General features: G+C 39.2%; 1 protein-coding gene across 5 annotated transcripts in view; it reads right to left on the reverse strand.

Annotated features, from left to right (window-relative positions):
- Window positions 1–208: 208 nt before the first annotated feature.
- TPD52 (tumor protein D52) overlaps window positions 209–23339 on the reverse strand; it is a 109396-nt gene continuing 86265 nt past the window's right edge. For 3 of the 5 annotated variants that reach the window (XM_058699925.1, XM_058699921.1, XM_058699924.1), the window contains exons 2-8: window positions 22359–22474; window positions 17214–17362; window positions 15377–15478; window positions 14239–14265; window positions 7665–7706; window positions 6116–6164; window positions 209–1842 (exon numbers count right to left, since the gene is read on the reverse strand). In XM_058699925.1, coding sequence (XP_058555908.1) covers window positions 1726–1842; window positions 6116–6164; window positions 7665–7706; window positions 14239–14265; window positions 15377–15478; window positions 17214–17362; window positions 22359–22474 — 602 coding nt within the window. In that variant the 3' untranslated portion in view covers window positions 209–1725. The remainder of the gene's footprint in view (window positions 1843–6115; window positions 6165–7664; window positions 7707–14238; window positions 14266–15376; window positions 15479–17213; window positions 17363–22358; window positions 22475–23339) is intronic. The other 2 variants (XM_058699922.1, XM_058699923.1) reach the window with 2 other exon arrangements.

Here is a 23339-nt window from a genome sequence, read left to right on the forward strand (position 1 = left end):
ATGCTTCAACAACTAGGACATTTGCCTTAAAGCCTCTTTAAGGAAAGAATTTATATGTTAGTCTAACACCATTAAGCAGTGATTTAAAGCAGATAGTAAAAATAATGTTTTTGTGTTTTTGTTTTTTTTTTTGCATAGACACCAGTTGATTATTTAATACAAGCTGTTTCCAGACCATTGGTCTCACAATAAATATTGAGACCTATACTACTGATATACAGAATTTATTAGGCTTTTCACATTTAATAGAGCATATTTTCAGTTGCATCTAAAGTGCTATAACAAAAGCTCTAGCAATCAAGAATGGTAGCATGTTACTTATGACAATCGACACTTGTGGCTTTTCAAATTTGGTTTTCATAAGATAATTTATCCTGAAGTAAATCTAGTCATGCTTTTAAAAAAATGCCTTAGGTCACTCCAAGCTTGGCAATTAACATTTGGCATAAACAATAAAACAATCACAACTTGATAAATAACAAATACAACATTATAGGCCATAACCATACACAGAATAATGAAAAGGTAATAGTGATGAATAAGTAGCTATTAGAATAGAGTACCTTGGCCTCCATGCAGATACTTTGAGAGGCTTTGGTTCATTCAGCCCTGCCATTTTTTCAAAATAGGGGGCAATGTCTACAGTATCATTGTATAATTTCTAAGACACTGAAAACAAGTAAGTAAAAAACAGTGTGTTGATTTTCATTAATGCATTAAATCCTCAGGAGTTACCACCAACCCCTTATTATAAAATCTTTTCAAGTTTTTTAGTCCTACAACTTTGTGTGCTTATTTTTAAACGGGGCTGAATGAATTAAATGAAGACAGCAATGTTTCCCCTAATGTGATTGATTACAGCTAAAAATCTTCCAGGCTTTCGAATGGAACATTTGTTGAGAGTGTTCATATTTCAACTTACTAAGAATTACAGTATGCTTGCTTCAGAATGTTATTTTGCAATTTACTCTGAAACTAAAAATTTAATCTTGTGAAAAATAAGTTGATATAAATGGCATAATAACAAATACACTAAAATGGTTACTGTCACAAAGGGTGACACGGATAAGATGGTTCCACTCTGGAGTCACCTAGGAGTTTGAATTGCTGTACATGTTGTCACTTACAAACCATAACAAATTGGATGTAGAGCTGATTTATTTAGTCTGCTGTCTTCAGACACACACGATAGAAGATACCTCATACCAGAATGTTTACTCAAAAATATTTTTTGTAGCTGGTAACTCTTCCCTTGGAGGTAAAGAAAATTATGCCAAAACTTTTAATAACCAGAATTCAGAGAACTTTAAATTTTAGTTAGCAATCAAATATACAGAGGTTCAAAGAGAAAACAAAGAAAATCGTTTTGAAGACAAAGATCAAACTGACATCCCAGATCCAGAGCAGTTTTATAAAGTAGGAAAGCAGTTATGAGAAACCTGACGATTTTTGGATCATTCTAATGAGGATCCCCAGGTATTACATGTGTTTTTACAACAGTGTTTCCTATATTGGGGGCCTTAAATGCACATGAAAGGGTGTTTCCCAGGAACAGAGGTGAAGATACTTTTATGGTGTTCAACCCACAAACTATTTGGTCAGATAAACATGTAAAGCTAAGTAAAAGCACATTCGGTGGGAACTGAGAGCAATGAGTGTTGACATGATGTGCTTGGATGCTGCTTGCAGCAGCTGGCAGTGGGCGGCATCACACAGGTAAGCACCTCACAGGCCCCCCTGCATCTGCTCCGGAACAGGCTCCGAGGTGGCACTGGCATTTGCAGTTGAATTCAAGACTTCTCCGAAATCCCCACCAGCAGGCTTGGTTCCCCCTACCTTAGACTTTTAAAAAAAAAGTGCAAAAAGGACAAAACATCATGAAATGAAATGCTCAGCTGACGCTGCAAAAAAAAAAAAAAAAAAAAAGTAACTCGGATTTTACTTTGAGGAACACATAAATCAGGCACCTAGCAGCCCAGTGACTGTTCTCTGCATGTACGGAATTTAGTACTGTTGCAACATTCGGTGCCGCGTAATAGAAAACCGTGCAGTCTTCTCTGCTGAAATACTCCCACCCCTCCTCTTTTTTCCCACCTGCTCAATGCTCTTCACAGGGAAATTTGTCTGAAAACCTTTTTCAGACCTCTTATTCTAAAATACCTACTGAAGTCTCTTTATATTTGGATAGCACTTTGTATTCCATCCAATTGTTCATTGAGCTACACTCATTCAAGAAATACTAAACACAACAAAGGAAAGAAATATATAAATATATATATATATATATAAATATATATAAATATATATATATATATTTTTTTTTTTTTTCCCCCACTTATGGTGTAAACTTTCTAACCCAGTGCTACTTACGGTGTGCTTTAATCATAACACACAGACTGACTCCGCGACACCTGGGAGCTTGTTAGGAAGAGTCTCAGACCAACCTCCCCGCCTCCAGCTACAAAGATCTCCAGGTGCTTCTTGACAAGTTAAAGTTTGTGGAGCATTACTCCAATTGATCTGGCCTGATATTGTCAATAAACATTTGTCTGCATGAAGAGGTCTACCATACATTTGGATAATACTTTATGTTTTTCCAAACCTTTATGATGTCACTTCATCCTTAATAACACTGATGTATCTATGCTCTCTCTGTTACATCCTTAATGACCAGCAAGACAGCTGACTAACATTAAGAAACCAGTCAACAGGGGTGCCTGGGTGGCTCAGTCGGTTAATCATCCAACCTCGGCTCAGGTCATGATCTCAAGTCCCGCGTCGGTCTCTGTGCTGACAGCTTAGAGCCTGCTTCCGATTCTGTGTCTCCCTCTCTCTCTGCCCCTACCCCACTAGTACTCTCTCTCTCTCTCTCAAAAATAAATTAAAAAAAAAAAAAATTTAAAAATTAAAAAAAAAAACAGTCAACCAACAATGAAACTCATAGGTTTAACTTGACCTGCTCTTAGCTCAATCTTAACCGACTAGCCACAGACATATTATCGGCTAGAATCTTGTTGAAATTTTCTCTCCTTCTTTTTGGTCTCCCATCCATAATCAATGAATTGTCTGAAAAATCTGCACAACTTATGTCCACTGTATATTTGTTAAATTTATTAAAACACATGTCTTAACTATAGGAAAATACTAAGACCCTTACACATGTCTAACATTGAACACCTCCCTCCACAACTGGTTCCTTCTCTATTCTTAAGACTTTACATAACTGTAGCACTCACCTAGCTGTCTTGGCCAGACACCTGGGAGTCATCCTTGATCCTGCTCCATCTTGTTCCACATCCAATCAGTCACTAACTTTTTGGCTGTCATTTCTAAATTCTAACTATCTCTCAACTCTGTCCCATCAGCACTACCTTAATTCACTCCACCGCCATCTTTGGCCTGGATTACAACTCCTTCCTCCTAACCAGTCTCCCTGACTCCAGATCTCCTTAGATCTGCAGGGCACCAGTGATCTTTCTAAAATGCACAGAATACACCACCCACATTGTTTAAAATCCTTCAGAAGCTTCTCATTGCCCTAAGTCCAAATTCTTTAGTGCAGCCTACCCATCACTCGAGCTTTATCTCCTGCCCACTACCCTACAGCACAGCAAAATGCCTGGTATTCCTCAAAAAGGTGTCAAAGCTTTTAAAACATTCTCCTCAACCTAAAGGCCTCCATTTATATTATCTTGTCCTGTAAGAAACCCTCTCTTACCTTCCTTCCTAAGCTAAGTCAGACGTTTCTGCATCCCCAAGTCTCCCCGTCATGGAGCCTTACCTTACTTTTTGCTTTTTTTTTTTTTTTTTAATGTTTATTTATTTTTGAGAGAGAGAGAAAGAGCAAAAGCAGGGGAAGGGCAGAGAGAGAGAGGGAGACACAGAATCCAAAGCAGGCTCTAGGCTCTGAGCCTCACGCGGGGCTCAAGCTCACAAACCGTGAGATCATGACCTGAGCTGAAGCTGGACGCTTAACTGACTAAGCCAACCAGGTGCCCCCACTCACTTTATTTTCAATGGCCATTTAATTGCCTACACATCTTGCAGAAAGGGTCTGTATCTCTCTTGCTCACTGGGGTATCTCCAGGGCCTACCATTCATCATCTGGCACATGGCAAATGCTCAATTATCAGAGATAAATGAACCAATCCAAAATCTAAACATAAGTACATGTAGACCCAATATTTAATTGAACATAAAGGTAATTTAGCAAAATTACATCCCAAGTGTACAACTATATTTTACAGCTTTTGGGGGGATAGCTGTTTCCTATACTATACTTCTAAAAATTACATGTTTTTATCTGAATGGTGCCTAGTCATGTTTCAAAAGCAAGTTTCACCACAATTTATAGAATCTAAATACACTCAGAGACAGAATATATAGTAAATGACCTGGAAGTTTCTAGTCCTCTTCAGTGTCTAAAGAATACAGCTATCTGTTTTTTCCAACCCTTCATTTCAAAAACTAATGCTTAAGGCAGATTTCAAGGAGAGACTCAAGATAATCCTAAATAGTGACAACTGACTTCCTGTAATGTACAGTTTAATTGCAAACACATGACTAGGCATTAAAAAGAATAAAGCAGGTCTCCTACTGACCTAGAAGAATGACTAGGATATACTTGTTGCTCATCAAATATGTATTAAGTAGCATCAACGTGCCAAGGACTAATCCAGGCCCTTGAGAAGCATGAGTGAGTAAGAACAGGTCCTTGTGTTTGTGGGATCATACAGCACATATGCTAGTGGGGGCTGGATGAACAAGTTATAGGACTGTGCGTGCAGTTGTGATTCATATCTGCAAAATGTTTATACATTTATGTGGAAACAGAAAAGGTGTGTATTAATGTTTGTATGGGCAAGAAAAAAAGACCCAAACCACACTACAGTGTTTGGGTTCCTTTCCATAAGTAGCCCCTGCTTCTGTAATTTAAAAAAGATGCATTTAAAAATACGTTACTCAGGGGTGCCTGGGTGGCTCAGTCGGTTAAGCGTCCGACTTCGGCTCAGGTCATGATCTCGTGGTCCGTGAGTTCGAGCCCCGCGTTGGGCTCTGTGCTGACAGCTCAGAGCCTGGAGCCTGTTTCAGATTCTGTGTCTCCCTCTCTCTCTCTGACCCTCCCCCGTTCATGCTCTGTCTCTCTCTGTCTCAAAAATAAATAAACGTTAAAAAAAAAATTAAAAAAAAATAAATAAAAATAAGTAACTTGGTTACGATTATGAAAGACTAAATCTGAATATTTGTTTTTAAGCAGATTTATATAAAACGCTTAAGATAATAATTTTAATCCTTAAAAAATACCCACAGTTAATTATTAGGATTTGTTTAGGAAGAAATGAAACACTGCTTTGCCCAAACTGAAGGCTGGGAACTGGTCAGGAACCAGACAACCTTTCTGGTCGCTTGTGATCCTAAGAGTTAATAATTTTATAGTTTTGAACATAATTTTGAAAATATAATTTATAAATTAATAAAAATAATCACTGAAAATGCCCACCTTCACTGTAATCAAAGCAATCAAAAAATAAAACAGTGAATCATCAATAGTGATCACCATCATAATACAAATGTCTAATGACTGAGGATTGAACAATCAATATCTGTCACAAGGTACATGTAAACATCCATTGAACATAATACTGAGGAAGAATATTTAATGACAAAGGAAAATGTTTATGTTGTATCTGGTTAATTCCTTCTTAAAGCATTAACATTATAGGCCAACTACATACATATCACTGACTCTGGGTGACAGGACCAACTTTCTGTGTGTTTTTTTTTGGGCTTTTCGATGTTGTTGCTAATTTTCTACAATAAAATTTATATTAAATTTTGTTCAATTTTAAATGTATTGGAGCAGTACACACTTCTCAAGTACTACTGGCTTTTTAAATTACACATTTCCTTTTAGCGTTTAGCATCTACCATGCTACAACATACACTCAAAACATTGATTAAAAGAGTACATATCACCTATAATAATGTAAAGAATAAAGTCATCAAGGCTCTAAATACTTTTAGAAAGAAAGAGTAATGTGAATAATTTACCCACAGCAAAAAAAATTAAGGCACCAAGCAAGACATCACTAAGATTCTATTCATCTCTACTTGCCTTTAAGTTTTCAACTTTTTCTTCAAATGATTTGAAAGTTGGGGAGTTTCTACGGAGAGAAAGAAAAACAGTAAAATTACAAACACTGAAAAAAGCTCACTGATTTTGAAACATCATTAGTTGATTGTATTCCTCTTCACAGTTATTCTCAATCAGCAAAGAAACAGATTTAGCTGTGTATGTCTGTGCAGGCATAGAGGCAAATATGTATTATTAGGTAAGATTATCAAATTCTGGTCTAAGATTTCTACAACAATGCCTTCAGTTCCACAAACAGCCTGTCTCAGATATACATGATATAGATGTAGTCAAGTACATGTGTGAGGAGAAGGAACAAAGTCGGTAAAACACGAATTCTGTCACTTCTCTAACCATCTAAGTGTGCCACCCTTAGATCAGTTTAATTTTGGTTAAGGTAGCTATACTCTAAAACTCGTGTTTAAATTCACATATTGCCTGGCAAAGAGTCCTACATGAACCCCCATCACCAAGCAGGACAAGCAGACCACATGAGTTTCCACAACAGGGATCCTGGTTCCCAGGGAGCAGCAGTAGAGATGAGGAAAGAGAGACCAAAAGGAAGGAAGAAGCACAGAAATGTGATTTTGCCTACATCACAAAGCTGCCCCAACTGACAGAGCACTCTGAGCCCACGGAAAGCCTCTCCCATGTCTTCACACTCATCCATATTAATCAACCAGGATCACAGAACCTATGTCACTCACGTCTGGGTTTCCGAAGCTTTTAAACTATCCACCTGACCTCAAATATCCTTCCTATTACATAGATGAAAAAGGTGAAGAAGGGAACAAGGGGTTCTCTCCTTTCCACAGTGGTGATGGGCAACCAGGCCCAAGGGGTAGTCCCCCAGATGCATCCATAGCTCTTGGGAAGTCGTGGGCAATGCAAGTTCTCGGTTCCCACCTCAAGCCTATAGAAAACAGAAACCAGAGGGGGCGGGGTTCAGCAAGCAGGGGGTTTAACAAGCCCTCCAGGTAGTTCTGATGTATACTAAAGGTTAAGCCAAGCATGTGTTGTTAAAAATCCCCTGCCTCTCTGGAGAGGTTAATGAGACAGAAACATGCACCGCTTGCACGTTGTTTCCTGATGGAAGAGGATGGCAGAATTGAATCACAGTTGGCTCCAAATGTCAGAATAGGATGAGGGAAGTGGAAATAGGGAGGTTGGAAAGCCGAGTAGCTTTAGCAGACAGAGGTGGTGGGACAGCTGTTACCTATGAAGAGCTTTATTAGATGGGTAGTGTTCACTTTTACAGTTAAGCAGATTTAAAATATGAAGCAATTTAATAGGTTTACAAAATAAAGTAGAAATAATAACTCTTTTTTTTAAATCACAAACCTTTATTGGATCACTTGCACCCACCTTAACATTATAGAAGGAGCAACTGAAAACGGATACAGCGTTAAACACGGAGCTTGTTTAGAGCAGAATCCTAGCTCCCCGCTTCAGAACAGTTCAAGTTACACATTGAAATAAAGAATAAGAAAGAGCAAGATCAGCTACATTTTGTAAAAATAAAATACTTTACCTCATAGCAGGCATGCTAATTGAATGTTGAATGGAGCGGATACTAAGAGGCAGCATTAAAAAGAGATAGACATGAAGTTAGTATCGTGATTAGACATTATAAAACGCAGCTTTCTAGGGGCTCGTTCTTTTGGCACCATGAAGATTTATCTACTTTTTGAGGTGGAGGGGATAAAAATTATTCCAATGCACTTGTATTCATGAGCAAATTATTTTTGATTCAATTTTTTATTGTTCTTCTAAGTTATTTATTTAAATAATCTCTACACCCAACGTGGGGCTCGAACTCAGGACCCCGAGATCAAGAGTCGCACACTCCAACTGAGCCAGCCAGACGCCCGTTCATGAGCCAATTTAACCCATGTAGTTGACAGAGCTAATAATTCAACCTTGCACTTTTATAGCACTCTGAAAATTCTACAGTGCTTTTCACCTGTATCTATGGGGCATCAAGCACCGAGGCTCAGAAGTTAAGTGATTTACCCAAGGTCACACAGTAGGATGGAACCTGGGTCTTTGGGACTCCTGATTCAACGTTCACCGCCTCCCCTCAAAAAACGAAGCGCACATACAGATACACACACGCACAAGTGAGGCTGGTGAAGGGCGCCAGCGGCTGCCTTTCTCCCACATATTTGTGACCAGACCAAAACAGGAAGGCTTCAAAATAAATCACCTATTTGACAACTGAAAGTGATTTAGAGATCACGCCTTAGTAGTATCAATTTTCTAATAAGAGACACTTGTACTTCAGCCCAATGAACTAAATGTTCTTAATGGTCATTTTTGGCCCTTTGTTTTACTAGCACCAACTTCTTTCTCAAAGGCAATGCAGTTTACCGACCGTTCAGGCTCAAGGTTATCTACTCTCAGCCATCTCCCATAGAGACCACCTCGCAAGATGAAAGCACTTTAATTCATGGGCTCACAAAGTCACTGTAAATTGCTGATAGGATTACTATGCTTACAGTATTTTGATCACTGGCATAGCCGCTTTGGTAGGAAATCTTTCCTTCAGGTAAGCTGGACAGTCCAAGGTATTCTTAATTATATTTGAATATTGCATGTGTGATTTAAGTTTTCTCAAAAAATCAGTTGTTACACATGACAGTGTGTTTAAAGAGTAGCTCCCAAATCTAGTTTTGCACTAATATGTAGTGACATGAAGTATGATCTAGATATAAATCAAAATACACTGGCAGTTCACATAGTCAAAATAATCAGTAAAGTATCTGGACATCTTCATACTTAATGTCATATGTAACACAGGAAACAATCCAGGCAGCTCACCATTCTCTCTATACTATAACAGTGGTAGATACCTTGGGTACAAGACTACATTCTAGGAGAATTGGCTAATGCTTTTCCTGCTTAATCTATTGCAGTGGGCTAGATCCATACCTGAAGGATAGAGATTCATAAAAATCATCCTTCTTAGTTTACAATACTATTAATTACTATTAATTACAATCATTTACACTAGTTTAGAGCCTTCTAAAGAGGCTGTCTAATCACATTTCCACAGCCCCCTTCCATCATCATCAGTAATGATAACTGGATCAGTAGAACTCCACCCACCACAACTAATCTCCTGGTAATCTGCAAACTGTTTGGAGTGAATGAAAAGAAAGAAAAAAAAAAAAGAGGACAATTAAGATTCTTATCCTGGGATTTTGTACACTAAACGACTGGTTAATGGCTAGGTACGTGAGCTAAAAAGTTATGTGGGCTTAGACGTTGAGGAAGGCCTTTCATGGGACCAGGAGGTACAGGCTGCAAGAATGTCAGAAGCAGCCAGTTCCCCAAGAAAGGACTGAATATAGTGCACGGAGAGGTAGAAGAAAGGAAGCAGAGATGACTACACAAGGAAGAGGGCAGGGTGAGAGAGGAACAGCAATTTCCTTGGCTTCTGGAAGCAACCTTGATTTTACTAGCTTTCCAACCAGCAGGACTAGTCTGGGAGGGGGAAAGGGCTTGCTACCTTTCTTCTCCTCAGATTCCAAAAGAACTTTCTATGCGACACATTCTCCTTCTTAGGGAAGCTGGTTTACCTAATTTTTTGTTCCTCATAACCAAGACTCTTCACTAGAACATTCATTTTGGCAGAATTACCAAATTCTGGCAAAAGAAGGGGAGTGATGGCTTGGATGTATGATAAACTGCTTGTTCGTGGGACTCCCTGAATGAATTCAATAGTATCAACAAAATGAGGAAATACGTAAAGTGCAAATTTCAGAAATCCATAGCTAATTGTAGCCACTGTCCCTAAATACCCACTTAAAACTCATTCCTTCCAATGGTCATTTTCTGGGTTCTGTGCCCCTTGAACCAGCATACAAGCTAGTTAAGAGGAAACAAGTCAAAGGCAAAGTGGAAGAAATGATCATAAAATGAATTCTAAAGACATCAAGTTGACTGTAAATTCAACATCCAGGGCACAAATTACTTCAGGATTATCCTACATAAGAAATAAACCAAGGTGATGAGAGTTGAAAAACTGAATAGTAAACATCACCCCAAATTATCAGGGGATGGAGAATGAAAACAAGAAGTCAGTGCAGAGCTATGCCTGTGTGTAATCAAGGGGTCTCCCCTGATTAGGTAAGGGATGGGAGTGGAACATTAATGTAAGGAGGTACCAGGAAGAAAGGGGAAACTCACAAATAAGGCAAATAAGAGAAAACAATAATCCTGGAAATACAGCAGTCTCCGTCTGAAAATAAGTAAACATTTTTTTAAAAAGTTATTCTTTTGGGGCACCTGGGTGGCTCAGTCAGTTAAGCGTCCGACTTTGACTCAGGTCATGATCTCACATTTTGTGAGTTTGAGCTGCATGTCAGGCTCTGTACCAACAGCTCAGAGCCTGGAGCCTGCTTCGGATTCTGCGTCTCCTTCTCTCTCTGCCCTTTCCCCTTGTGCTGTCTCTCTAAGATAAAAAAATATGTAAAAAAAAAAAAAAAAAAAAAAAAAAAGGCATTCTTTTAAAAAGCTGAATTGATTTTTTTAAATTTTCCTGGTTTCTTACACAGTTCCTTGATCTTTTCATCCCCAATCACAATAAAAGGGGAGACATAAAGGGAGGAAAGAGAAGAAAGGAAGTGGTAGGTACTACACAGAGAAAGAAAAGAGTTAATGGTTAGCATGTTTGAATGCTTACTAGGTGCCAGACACGCTTTTGAGAGCTATCTATGTATTATTTTTCCATTGTGCCCTCACAATAATTTCTTGACTGTAAGTGATAAGCCAAAGTAACTGCTGGCCAGTGCCTGGAGGGGCCTATTCTTAAACCTTGATCACTCTGGGGAGGCAGAACAATGCAGAGAAGAATACAGGCTCCAGAACCAGGGTGCTGTCTGGGTTCAAAGCTTGGGCTTCAGCCACTTAGCGGTGTGATCTTGGGGGGAGTCACTTAACCTCTCTATGGTTCAGTTTCCTCCTCTGCAAAATCAAAACAATAACAGCACTTACTTCGGAGGGACTATATAGAGCCTTGCCTGGGACATAATTATTCACCATTATTATTACCACAGATGACTTTAACAGAAACACACATTCACATTTATTTCATATTACATTGCAGTCTTTAAAACGTTTGCATTGCACCCAGTTGTTATTTCAGTTGGTAACTCGGACCACACAGTCTGGACCAAGGTCTGGCACATGGTTAGCGTTCAATAAATACTTCTGAATGAAAGCATGAATGAACAAAAACTTGTAACTAAAATCAGGAAATATGGGCATGAAAGGTAGAGAAGTTCAATAAAGCTTTTCAAATTCTAATCGAAAAGTACTCTCTGAAAGAGAAGACATCACTTCTGTTCCCGTTAAGGGGTGAAAATTTTCAGCAGAACAGAATGGTCTGGAATAACCTTAATGAGTCCCAAACAAACAAAAAAGGGTATCTAGAGATTTATATGAAGAAATACACACGTAAACAGGAGAAACTTCCTTTGGAAATAAAAGCAAAGTTAATTAGCACTTCCTCTTAAATATATCAAAATTCTTGACTAATGAAGCTGCTGAATTACTATACTATACTATTAGTAACACTGAAATTGATGTTTAACACTGGCACCAAGGAAAATGAGAAGGGTTTCTCTCAAAAAAATTCCAAAGTTTCTCTCAAAAACTTAAAGGCATGAATCAATGCTCAACACATATGTATAGACAATGAGCAAATATGAGATGGGTGGATATGAATACAACACCTGAGGGGAAAGGCTGGCTGTCCCTAAAGAGCTTCCCACGATAGTTCTCATTACCATGTCCCACATCTGTCCCCAGCTGTCACAGATACCTAATTCTCAGGGGACTAAAAACCGATCTCTCTCTTTTCTCCTCCACTTCCTCCTCCTTGCACACCCACCTGGGGTGTAAGGAACATATCTAAATCCCAAGTACCAATTTATTAATTGACAATGTGACCTAAAAACTGTTGCAGGGTCTAACAATTCATGTCAGCAAATCAACCACAATTCTGTCGGAGAGTGAAATCATTGCCACAAGCTTGCTGGGTACACAGGGACTCAAAACAAAGGGAGGTTGACAGGATTAAGCAACTATTTCAAGCACTTGGCAAAAGAGGCCTCTCACATCGTCTCCATGGGAGCAAAGGCCTTGCTGCTGGGACTGAAACCCTCAAAATCTACTTTCCAAGCTTCCTCTCCTGGGACAGTTTTTGGGCCAGTCTTTGCCACCGTGACTCACTGATCTAAAAGATGCGGTTTTTCTTCATACAGGTTTTCTATTATGTATGTTTTTATGTGTTTCTATTTTATATGTTCTCATATATTTTTACATGTGAACACACGAAATCAGATCACAATCAGGGCTTCTTGGCCGAGAAATTTAAGTGACTTTAGCCAACTTTTAATCTGTGAGACTTATAAAATTTAGCTTTCAGAAAATAATCTTGTATCTCTCATTTCCAGGTTTTAATCAAAAGTCTTACTTAAACTTCCACGTATGGATACACAATATATTATTAGAAACAGGACTAAAAATGGCAGAGTGTAATCTCAATTATAGTTTTTAAATGAAATAAAAAAAGTTGACTGTATAAGGAGCTAGAAAAGAGTGGCAATACCTAATCTGTTCCTGGTCAATTAATAAGACAGCACATACTGAGCCATCTTATATGAATTTGCTTAATCTTAAAACTACAGAGAAAGAACAGGGGCGTGTACTGATGAAACATTCCCCAACAGCACGTACAAAAATATTTTTATATTTTTATTTCTATCACATCTAACATTGTTATATAATCCAGGGTTAACAGGGCTCTTCCACCTTAACTTATTCCTAGTCCCAACCCCCTTCCCCTACTCCATCCACTCAAAGATTGTAAGGTCTTTCAGTATGAGAGCCATATCTGATGTATGGTTATATTCCGTGGGCCTGTCCACAAAATGCAGTCTAACAGGAGCAGAATGGATCCTGTGACTGAATACGTATTCACACAACTCAAACGACTGTGGATAAAGTGGTCTTAACAGCTGCCTAAAGCACTGAGGCCATTTTTAACTGAATACCAAAAATACAAAACCACCTATTTCTTGATCTTCTTATCCCTATGGTTGGCTCTGACTTCCTGGGCCAAGTGTCACTAGGCCAGAAAGGCCTCAGCGATAAGTTTGAGTTTTCTTACTTAAGCAGACAAACAGCCAGACTACAGCAAGTGACTGAGAACATAATTCGCACTAGAAGAACAGAGATGGAAGCAGCAGACCATGTTGTCTTTCCTGCTTACACTCTAAAGACCTTTCTCCAACTTAGTTTTCTCTATTAATTGGATAAACAGTCTGTATGGGAGACAGAGAAGAGGTTTGCTCAGCATCACAAAGATTCCGTCTATAAGACATGGTTTGGGCTGACATCTTTTTAATGTGTGTGTGGTTGATTGTTTGTTTGTTTGTTTTAGCCTAATAGGCTATTTTTCCTTTTGCAACCATGCAATTTCCTTACCTGCATATGCAAAGAGTATAGTGTAAAGAAATTTAAAAAATAGTAAAAACTATAAGCTAGTAAAACAAATACTGGAAAGTGCAGAGTAATGGGTATATTTTACGTCTACTTTACCACAATGAAAAAAAAAAAGTGATCAGAGTAACCTGTAGAAGACGGAAGACTGACATCATGAGGCAGTACATGTGCACTCTATTACAGAAGCATAATGGGACCCACGTGAAGGAGAATTCCAACATCCTTACAAAAGCACCAAAGAAATTAAAGCATCAAAAACAAACAAAGTCAGACATTAAAAGGGAGGAATTCTGTATGCCATGGTTGAGCTGCTTCTTTTGACGACCACCACCAACAAAAAAGAAATGTCAAAATCATTTCCGTATCCCTGAACCACAGTGTCCAATTATTCTTCTTTTAATTTATCCGTTACCCACGGTATACAAAAACCCTCCCTTAAAAATAGGTATGCACTAAGGAAAAAGATATTCCAAATGCAAGAAAAGTATGCAGTGGACGAACACAACCATCCAACGTGGCATAATAAAGTCTAATTAAGCACACTTGTCTTAGACACAGGCTACAGCTGCAGGGATGGTTCAAGCTGTCCTTACCTAAAGGAATGTGAAAAGGCTTGCATTCTGTAAGAAGCCACAGTAAGCATTAAAAAAGAAAGCAGGTTCTGGTAAATCTAAAACAATGGAATAACCTACTTTTTAAAAGTCGTGTAAGGCTTAAACTGGACTCTAAAGGTCTAGACAATCAAGCTGGCATAGAAAGACATGAGAGCACCTCAGAGATGTACATAAATTGTCAAAAGAAAGCAAGTAAGCTATGTTTATTACACAGATGCTTAGAATGATGATGGTCCAAATACAAGAAGTCATTTGGATTTTTGGGTACGTAATAAATATACATTGGTTGCGAAACTTATTCAACCAACAAAATTCTGGTTGTAAAAGCTACATTCCCCACAAATGAAAAACACAAAGTCATGCAATCTGAGGGTTTTGTTAGTAAAACAAAAACACTTTCATGCCAACAGAAGCACAGCAAATTTAAACCATGTTTGTCACTTTCAGTGCTATTTGCATCAACACGGCGGGGGCGGGGCGGGGGCGGGGCGGGGGGGGGAGCAGGGTGGATGCACAAAAGCACTGTGAAGTGGTTTTATTAAAACTGCCAGGAAAATTCTGCAGACTCATCTGAAATATAAATGCAAAACAAAAAGCAAAGCTCAATATCAAGATGTGGGCCTAAGCACGAATGTAGAGAGAGCTTACACATTAGTACAAACCAGTACACGGATGAGCATGTGGTAATCGCACCACGGTATAACAGTGTACCACACAGAACTGAAGCCGGTCTCGGTCCACGCGTGCAGGCAGCACTCCCGGACCTGTCGCCAGGAGGACCACAGGCTCGGCCCACAACCACAAACTTGCAACCACAAGAGACATACTTACCCTGCATGATCAGGAAGGACTAAAAGGACAAAAATGCACAACCAGAATTTTCCAACAACCTTAAAAGTACTCACAAGATGATTATTTTGAACGCTATGCCTAAGAGCCAGAAGGCTACGCCTAAAATAACTGAGGCAATATTTCAGGTCCTGGTTTGAAGGAGAGGCCTCCCTCACTTGAAGACAGGAGAATCCAGCATTATCCACAAAGTCAGGAAATACATGCAACCACAACATATTTTAATTTGCCTCAGCTACTTAATGAGCAAGGAGAAATGAGGACATACTTTACATCTTCCAGCTTTTTGGTGATGACCGATCCAACAGATGAGAAAGCAGCGGATGCCTTCTGTCCAGCTTGAGATAAGGTTTCAGAGGTCTTTTTGTATCTATATTAAATTATAAAAGAACAGAGTAAAGAAAAGGTAAGCTAACCTTTTCTAATAGCAATAATTTAAAGAATGATCACCACCTCTTGGAGAGCTCTCAAAAACCTTTTTTAAAAAAAATTGTTTTTAGAACATCCCAAATCCTTCATAACCACCAGGACAACATCATCACATCGTTTTATCGTTAACCATCATGCAGGCTCAATCTTCGGCAGTGCCCTAGGACAGCCAAACAGACGCCTATAAAGGCGGGGCCAAGGAAATCAGGGTAAGGGGTAAAAATAGTCATAGAGAAAAGCTGAAAATGAGCCAGAGGCTGAAATTATACCTCTTATTCTTCTCCACTAAAGCCAAACAAAAATGAAATCAAATTCCTCACATGCCTTTTATAACTTTATTCCCTAAAAAGGGACCAGAAGCAAGGTAAGGTCCCTGGGTACTTTTTATCCAAGTAAGTTATATGGCCATAAAGAATTTTTTTAATTTTGCATATCTGCAGAGCTACCACATAAGGACTTGTGGACTCTCGACGGAATACTGAAAATGACTCAAGTATGATATTTGCTATAGCATAAAGCTATCATTTACCACCCTCCTCTTCCCATCTACCCAGGGATTAATGAAGGACAAACAAAACTAAATTAATATGGTAGCTACAAAGAGGTTAAGATCCTCCTGTTATTGACAGGATGCTCAGGCATTTTTACTTATCCCATCAAGAAAAAATACTAAAAATAAAAAGTTTATGGTGATTCACAAAGAATCTTATATGGACTTATATGGGTCGGAAGTGGACCAAATGGGGTAGACACCCTAGTGTCCTAGTGTTGTCATGTCAAGATGCAGTCAGCCTCACTGCTGCTGGTAACCAGCTCAGCGCATGGATGAACACAGACTTCAGGTGCGCCTGGGTGACTCAGTCCGTTAAGCGTCCAACTCTTGATCTCCACTCAGGTCACGATCTCCTGGTTTATGAGTTTAAGCCCCGCATCGGGCTCTGTGCTGATAACATGAAGCCTGCTTGGGACTTTCTCCCCCCTTCTCTTTCTGCCCTGCACTCATGCACATGTGCTCTCTCTCAAAACTAAGTAACCTTATAAAAAAAATTTTATAGAACATACTTCAGAATCTGTTACCAGAAGCTGGCTCCTCCTTACGCTAGGAAACAAAACTGCATCATGATCAAGGCCGTATCAAAATGTATGTGATAAAAAAGACAAGAAGATTAAGGGGTGGGCCTCTGCCACCAGCACATATCAGAGACGATGAGCCAAGAGTCTTATTATGAGGAAGTAAAAAGAAGACTGGCTCTGTACTTGGTCAAATCTGAGTTCAAATGCTGCCCCTACATTTTGAGTTTTGTGACCTCAAAACTTATCTGATCCGTTTCCTTCTCTCAGGCTATCTCACCATCCACCCTATTTGGTTATTCTGAGGACTAAGTGACATAGGTGCATTTCTGGCAAGTCAATATATAACATTTTTGGAACGTAAACGTTAGTTCTTCAACTCACATACGAGGCTGGTTTTCTTTCTATCCCCTAGAACAGTCTGAAAGACCAAAGTTAGAGAAGACTCAGGTACACTTGAGAACTGGGCAGGGGGAAGTGCCCTGTGTAGTATAAAGAAGAGTCGCAGAAGCATCCCTCAGCCCCTTTCTGTTCCCCTACCCAGACAAAAGGAGCAAAAGTGTCCTTTACATTCTCTAGAAAAATGTATGATCAAGGGGACATACGCAGATGTTGCTGTCACATCCTGCCAGCCTTTGGCAATGTTCTGTTTTAGTTCCTGTAGTGAATTGATCCCAAGTTTCCGTTTGATCTCTGCTAGATGCTTCTCTTTTGCTGCTAACACTTGAGACAGAGTCTGGATTTCTTCTTCTACCTATGAGGAAGGGAGATGGGGTAAAAATATAGCAAAGTTAATATTATTAGTGCAAAATTATACTAAAAATTCTGGAGAAATTTAAAAACATTTTTTGATTCATTGATCTCTTTAAAAACCACATACAGGGGCGCCTGGGTGGCGCAGTCGGTTAAGCGTCCGACTTGAGCCAGGTCACGATCTCGCGGTCCGTGAGTTCGAGCCCCGCGTCAGGCTCTGGACTGATGGCTCGGAGCCTGGAGCCTGTTTCCGATTCTGTGTCTCCCTCTCTCTCTGCCCCTCCCCCGTTCATGCTCTGTCTCTCTCTGTCCCAAAAATAAATAAAAAACGTTGAAAAAAAAAAATTTTAAAACCACATACAGCACGTTGTTAATAAGTAAACTGGTTACATGCCGATCTCTCCCGTAGAGCTTCTCTTCTCTTCCTTATATTTCTATCTTGAATTGTCCTCAGCCTTCTCCTCTCTCTGTACGTCTTTACTCAACTATGTCATGGAAGCTTAGGGCTCGAACCTCCACACAGAAGATATTCAAATTAGTCTAACATCCACTCTTCTGACCTCTGGTCTGCATTTCCGGCTTGCCAGTTCTAGTAGAAAGCCCCCAAAACTCCTATTTGTGTACCAAATGAAACCTATCTCTACTCTCCACCAAAACGTGCATAGCCAAGCCAAACTGAAAGCCAACCTTCCCATATATTTCATGTGACTTTATCTGGAAATGTCCGTCCCAGGGCCTGCCAAAGCCACAGACATAAACAAATCAAACTATCTCCCCCGGAGAGCCCCACAGAAGTCCTGTGTGGACCCCTTGACACTGACTGACCAGCCTTAACTGGGCAGTTAGAGGTGGGCCCCTAACCAAGGACAGCCAACCCATCAAGTGGCCACCAATCAGTGAGTGATGTGCCTGATGTAAAAAGAGATACTCCAGTCTCTCTCATTCAGAAATCCAGCTTAAGAAACTGAGATAACATTGGGAGAAGAAGCTGGGAAGACTTAGATAAAGAAGCCCTGAAGTACAGGTAGGGCACAGTGAGATTATGAGAAATGGAAGCCTAAATATACTTGATGAGGCCAAAAACTCTATGCAGAAGCTCAGAAGGACAGTAAAAGACTTATAGAGTAGGCCAACAAGCTGAGCCAGAAAAACAGAGGGAAAGAGGCAGACCCACAGAAAGAAACAGACCTCATGTGGGAGAGACCTTTTGTCCCAGGAAGCTGAAAAAGTGAGATAGTCATTAATATTCAACCCCTTAGAAAGATGCTTCTCTTGGCTTGTTGCAAAACCATATTCTCAGCCTTGACCTCACACTTCTATGATTTCAAAGACAGCATGGACTTTAAAAAACAACATGTAGTGCTATTAAACTGTTTTCACTGCTGATTAAATCTTTAAAGAACACAAAGTGAAGAAAAACAGTACTCGACAAAAGGAGAGAAGGATAAATCAAATGTGATGTGGCTACCAAAACAAACAAAACATAGTTCTGAAGATGGCATTATTAGAAGATAGGTCCAGAACAAAGGTAATCTTCTGTGCTTCTCATTCTGCGCCAGTTTTAGAAGTCATTTGTAAGTGGAATATGGAAAGAAAAAGGCAACAATGAATGAACGAGGTTCAAAATCAAGTAAATTAAATAATTTGCCCTAGGTCATCAAACTAATAACGCAGGAACCAGAATTTCAACCCAGGTTTTCAGCTTCTACTTCTCAGTTTACTGGTTAATTCTCATTGCACACTATTAGCTTTCCAATACCTCCTTCTCTATCCCAGCTCCGAATCTTCAGATGCTCCAAAGAACTGACTTAAAAGATACATACTCTACCCCGACACTTGTCTGAAGTTTTCACTTCCCCTAATGACAGCTGGCAAGAAAGACCACTATAAATCTTACTGAACAATACATGACCCAGTGTATTCCCTACCTTTGTCGGTTAGATTGTGCTACCAACATGCCTGGCTCAACACATCACGGCTACAATTCCTTAATTCAACATATATATTATGTATTACATACTATGTATATAAAATATACATATTTCAAAATGGAAAAATACATATATATAAAAGAATGACCCTTAAAGCACAAAGAATATATCTGATAAGGATCTAGTATCCATAACACAGAACACACAACTCAATAATAAGGACAAATAATCTAATTAAAAATGGACAAAGGCTTTAAATAGACATTTCACCAAAGAAAATATATAAAAAACCAATAATCATATGAGAAAATGCTCAATACCATTCATTATGTGAGAAATTCAAATGAGATCCTACTTCACCCCCACTAGGATGACTATAATAAAAAAGATAACAAGTGTTGGTTGGCAAGGATGTAGAGAAATTGGAGACCTCATATATTACTAAGGAGAAGATAATGGTGCAGTTTGGCAGTAAAACACTCTGGTGGTTCCTCAAAAAGCTGAACAGAAGAGTTATCATAGGACCCAGGAATCCCACTCCTAGGTATATAGAAGGAAAACTGAAAGCATACAACTGCACAAAACACCTGTACACAAGTATTCACAGTGGCATTATTCTTAACAGGCAAAAAGTGAAAACAACCTAAATCTCCAACAACTGAAGAATGGATAACCAAAACATGGCAGATAGCTATAAAATGGAATATTATTTAGCCAGGAAAATGAATGGCGTACGAATATGTCTCACAACATGGATGAACTTTGAAAAAATACTACAAGCCAGTTCCAAAAGACCACACATTGTCTGACCCCACTTGTATGCAATGCCTAGACTGGGGCAAATCTATAAAAATAGAAAATAGACCAGTGGTTGCCAAGGGTTGGAGACAAAGGGTAGGCTGGGAGTGACTGCTAATAGAGCAGGGTGTCTTTTTTGGGTGATGAAATGTTTTGAATTAAATAGTGGTAATAACTGTACAACCTTGTGAATACACATAAACCAAAGAGGTAGAATTTGATGGCATGCAAATTACATCTCTAAAATGAACCCAAAAAATAAGAGAGGGGATTTTTTTTATCCCTATTTTATTTAAACGTCTACAACTATCTCAGGCAGTGACTCTGATGTAAAACCTTTCCAAACTGAAAACTATCATTTGTTGGGGTCCCTGGGTGGCTCAGTCAGTTAAGCATCTGACTTCAGCTCAGGTCATGATCTTGTGGTCCGTGAGTTTGAGCCCTGTGTTGGGCTCTGTGCTGACAGCTCAGAGCCTGGAGCCTGTTTCAGATTCTGTGTCTCCCTCTCTCTCTGCCCATTGCCTGGTCACACTTTGTCTCTCAAAAATGAATAAATGTTTAAAAAATTAAAAAAAAAAAAGAAATAGATCAAAGGCTTAAATATAAGAACTAAAAGTCTGAGAAAAAAACATAGGGGTAAATCTTCATGATCTGAACTTTCAAAACGGGTTCTTAGATATAACACCAAGAGCAAAAGCAACTAAAGAAAAATTAGATTTTATCAAAATTTAAATTTTTTTAATGTTTATTTTTGAGAGAAAGTGAGCAGGGGAGGGGCAGAGAGAAAGAGGGAGATATAGAATCTGAAGCAGGCTCCAGGCTCAGAGCCGTCAGCACAGAGCCCGATGCAGGGCTCGAATTCATTAACCACAAGATCATGACCTGAGCCGAAGTCGGACGCTTAACCGACTGAACCACCCAGTCGCTCCAGATTCCACCAAAATTTAAACCTTATGAGCATCAAGACACTGTGAAGAAAGTAAAAAAACATACAGGAGAAAATATATCTGGTAAGGGTCTAATATCCAGAATATATAAAGAGCTCAATATCTCAACAACAAAACAGACAATTAAAAGAAAAACTGGGCAAAGAATTTGAATAGATATTTCTCCAAAGAAGGTGTACAAGTGGCTAATAAGCTCACAAATGCTCAGTATCATTAGTCATTAGGGAAATACAAATCAAAAGCACAATGAGATACCACTTTACACTCAGAAAGACAGAAAATAACAAATATTGGCAAAGATGTAGAGAAATAGCTGATTGGGATGTAAACTGGTGCCCCTGCTGTGAGTAGTTCGGCAGTTCCCCAAAAAAGTTAAACGTGGAATTATCATCTGATGCAGCAATCCCACTTCTAGATAAAGCTCCAAAGGAACTAAAAACAGGTATTCAAACAAGTACTTTTATACAAATGTTCCCAGCTCAGTGCCTACAATTATAAAAATGTGGAAACCACACAAACGTCCATCAACACACAAAGAGAGAAACAAAATGTGGAAGACACGTAAAATGGAATATTATTCAACCATAAAAAATAGTAAAGTACCAATACGTGCTACAACAAGAATGAACCTCAAAAAACATTGTGCTAAGTGAACCTAAAAAACATACACAAAGTAACATATTATATGATTCCATTTAAATAAAATATCCAGAATCAGTAAATCCATACAGACAAGACATAAAGCTGACTATTGTTGCCAGGGGATGAGGGAGGAGAGATTGAGGATGCCAGTTTAATGAGTATGCGTCTCCCCTGGGAGTGATAAAATTGTTCTGGAACTACGCAGAGGTGATAGCTGTACAACAATGTGAATGTGCTAAATGCCACTGAATTGTACACTTTCAAGTGGTTAATTTTAAGAAAAAGAGAGAGAAAGGGAGGGAAGGAAAGAGGGCTCAAAGTGCCTATGTCCACAACACAGCAAAGGAAAGACTAGAGTTACTGATGGAGGAGCAAAGCCAAGGGTATCAGACTTAGTGCAGCCCCTGAGACGGTATCCACTATTCCTCCTCTCATCCATTTCCTCCATCACACTCTACTTCTCAGACTCCCTTCACCCATTATAGACCCTTTTTCCTATAAAAACAAACTGATATCATGCTCTTGTATTTCTTCTCCCCCACTCAAGACCTCTAGGAAAAGTAAATGCATGTTGCTTTCTCTCCCCTGGAACCAATGACGCGTTGTTACCTGGTGCTTTAGAAACACAAATGACACTGTAAGGGCAAAACAGGAAGTTCCGAAAGGAATGCTTCTTTACCTTTGCAAGTTCTCTTCTTAGTTCTTGTTGCTCCTCCTCTGATAGGGTCTCTGTGGCACTGATCGTGGCTGCAACATCTTCCCCTTCCTCGGGTACTGGGTCTGTTCTCAGCAGACCTTGTTGGGGATTTAAAAAAAGGGTCTGTAAGGTATGAAGGCTGTGTAAAATTCTCCCTTAGGCTTCTTTACCGCCCCAGTGAGAATAAAACCAATTAGACCGGATCTACACATCAACTTTCTATACCTTCAAATGACCCTGGCTCTCCCTGTACAGGACAAAAGAAAGTCTGAGCTACCACTAAAAACCGCCAAATTGCACTCTGCCAAAATACGAATTTAAAAAATACAGCATTCGCTCAGATTCTGTTAGTTTCCACAATATAGTTACTGCAAAGGAGAAGAGTTGAGAGGCCAAGAATGGGATCTTGCCAAGGCTTTAAATGTTAAACTAGTAAATCAGACTAATTTACACTAACAAGGAAAGAGGCTTGTAAATGTCTCTAATTTCCTCTGCTAATCAAATCCAGCAACTTAACCTCAGTCATGAACTGAACAAACTCAATGCCTACAAAAATTTTATTCCAGAAAAAATAAAATAATTCATTACATTTCTTTCCATTGTTAGTGGAGGTAGGAAACACCTTCCTGTAGCTTTTAAAAATATATATATATATATATATCATCCAGATAACCTTTAAAAAGTCCTAACGTATGCAGAAATGACCAACACTCACATAAAAGCTTTCCAAGTTATTTAAGACCAACACGGCCACACTCACTCCTCTGGAAGAGGGCCGACCACAGTGGTCCCTTCAGGAAGAATCTGGTATTTCTCAAGTGGCCAAGAAGGCATCTGACCCTCAGCAACCCTTCCGTCTCTCTGCCAGCCAACCATGCCCAACGCTAGGGTTAGGTCAGCGAGGCCCCCAAACTTCGGGTGCAAAATTTAAGGTGGCACCAAAAAACTCAATATAAATAATTT

The sequence above is a fragment of the Neofelis nebulosa genome, chromosome 14 (genome assembly GCF_028018385.1).
Source record: "Neofelis nebulosa isolate mNeoNeb1 chromosome 14, mNeoNeb1.pri, whole genome shotgun sequence".
Taxonomy (NCBI): domain Eukaryota; kingdom Metazoa; phylum Chordata; class Mammalia; order Carnivora; family Felidae; genus Neofelis; species Neofelis nebulosa.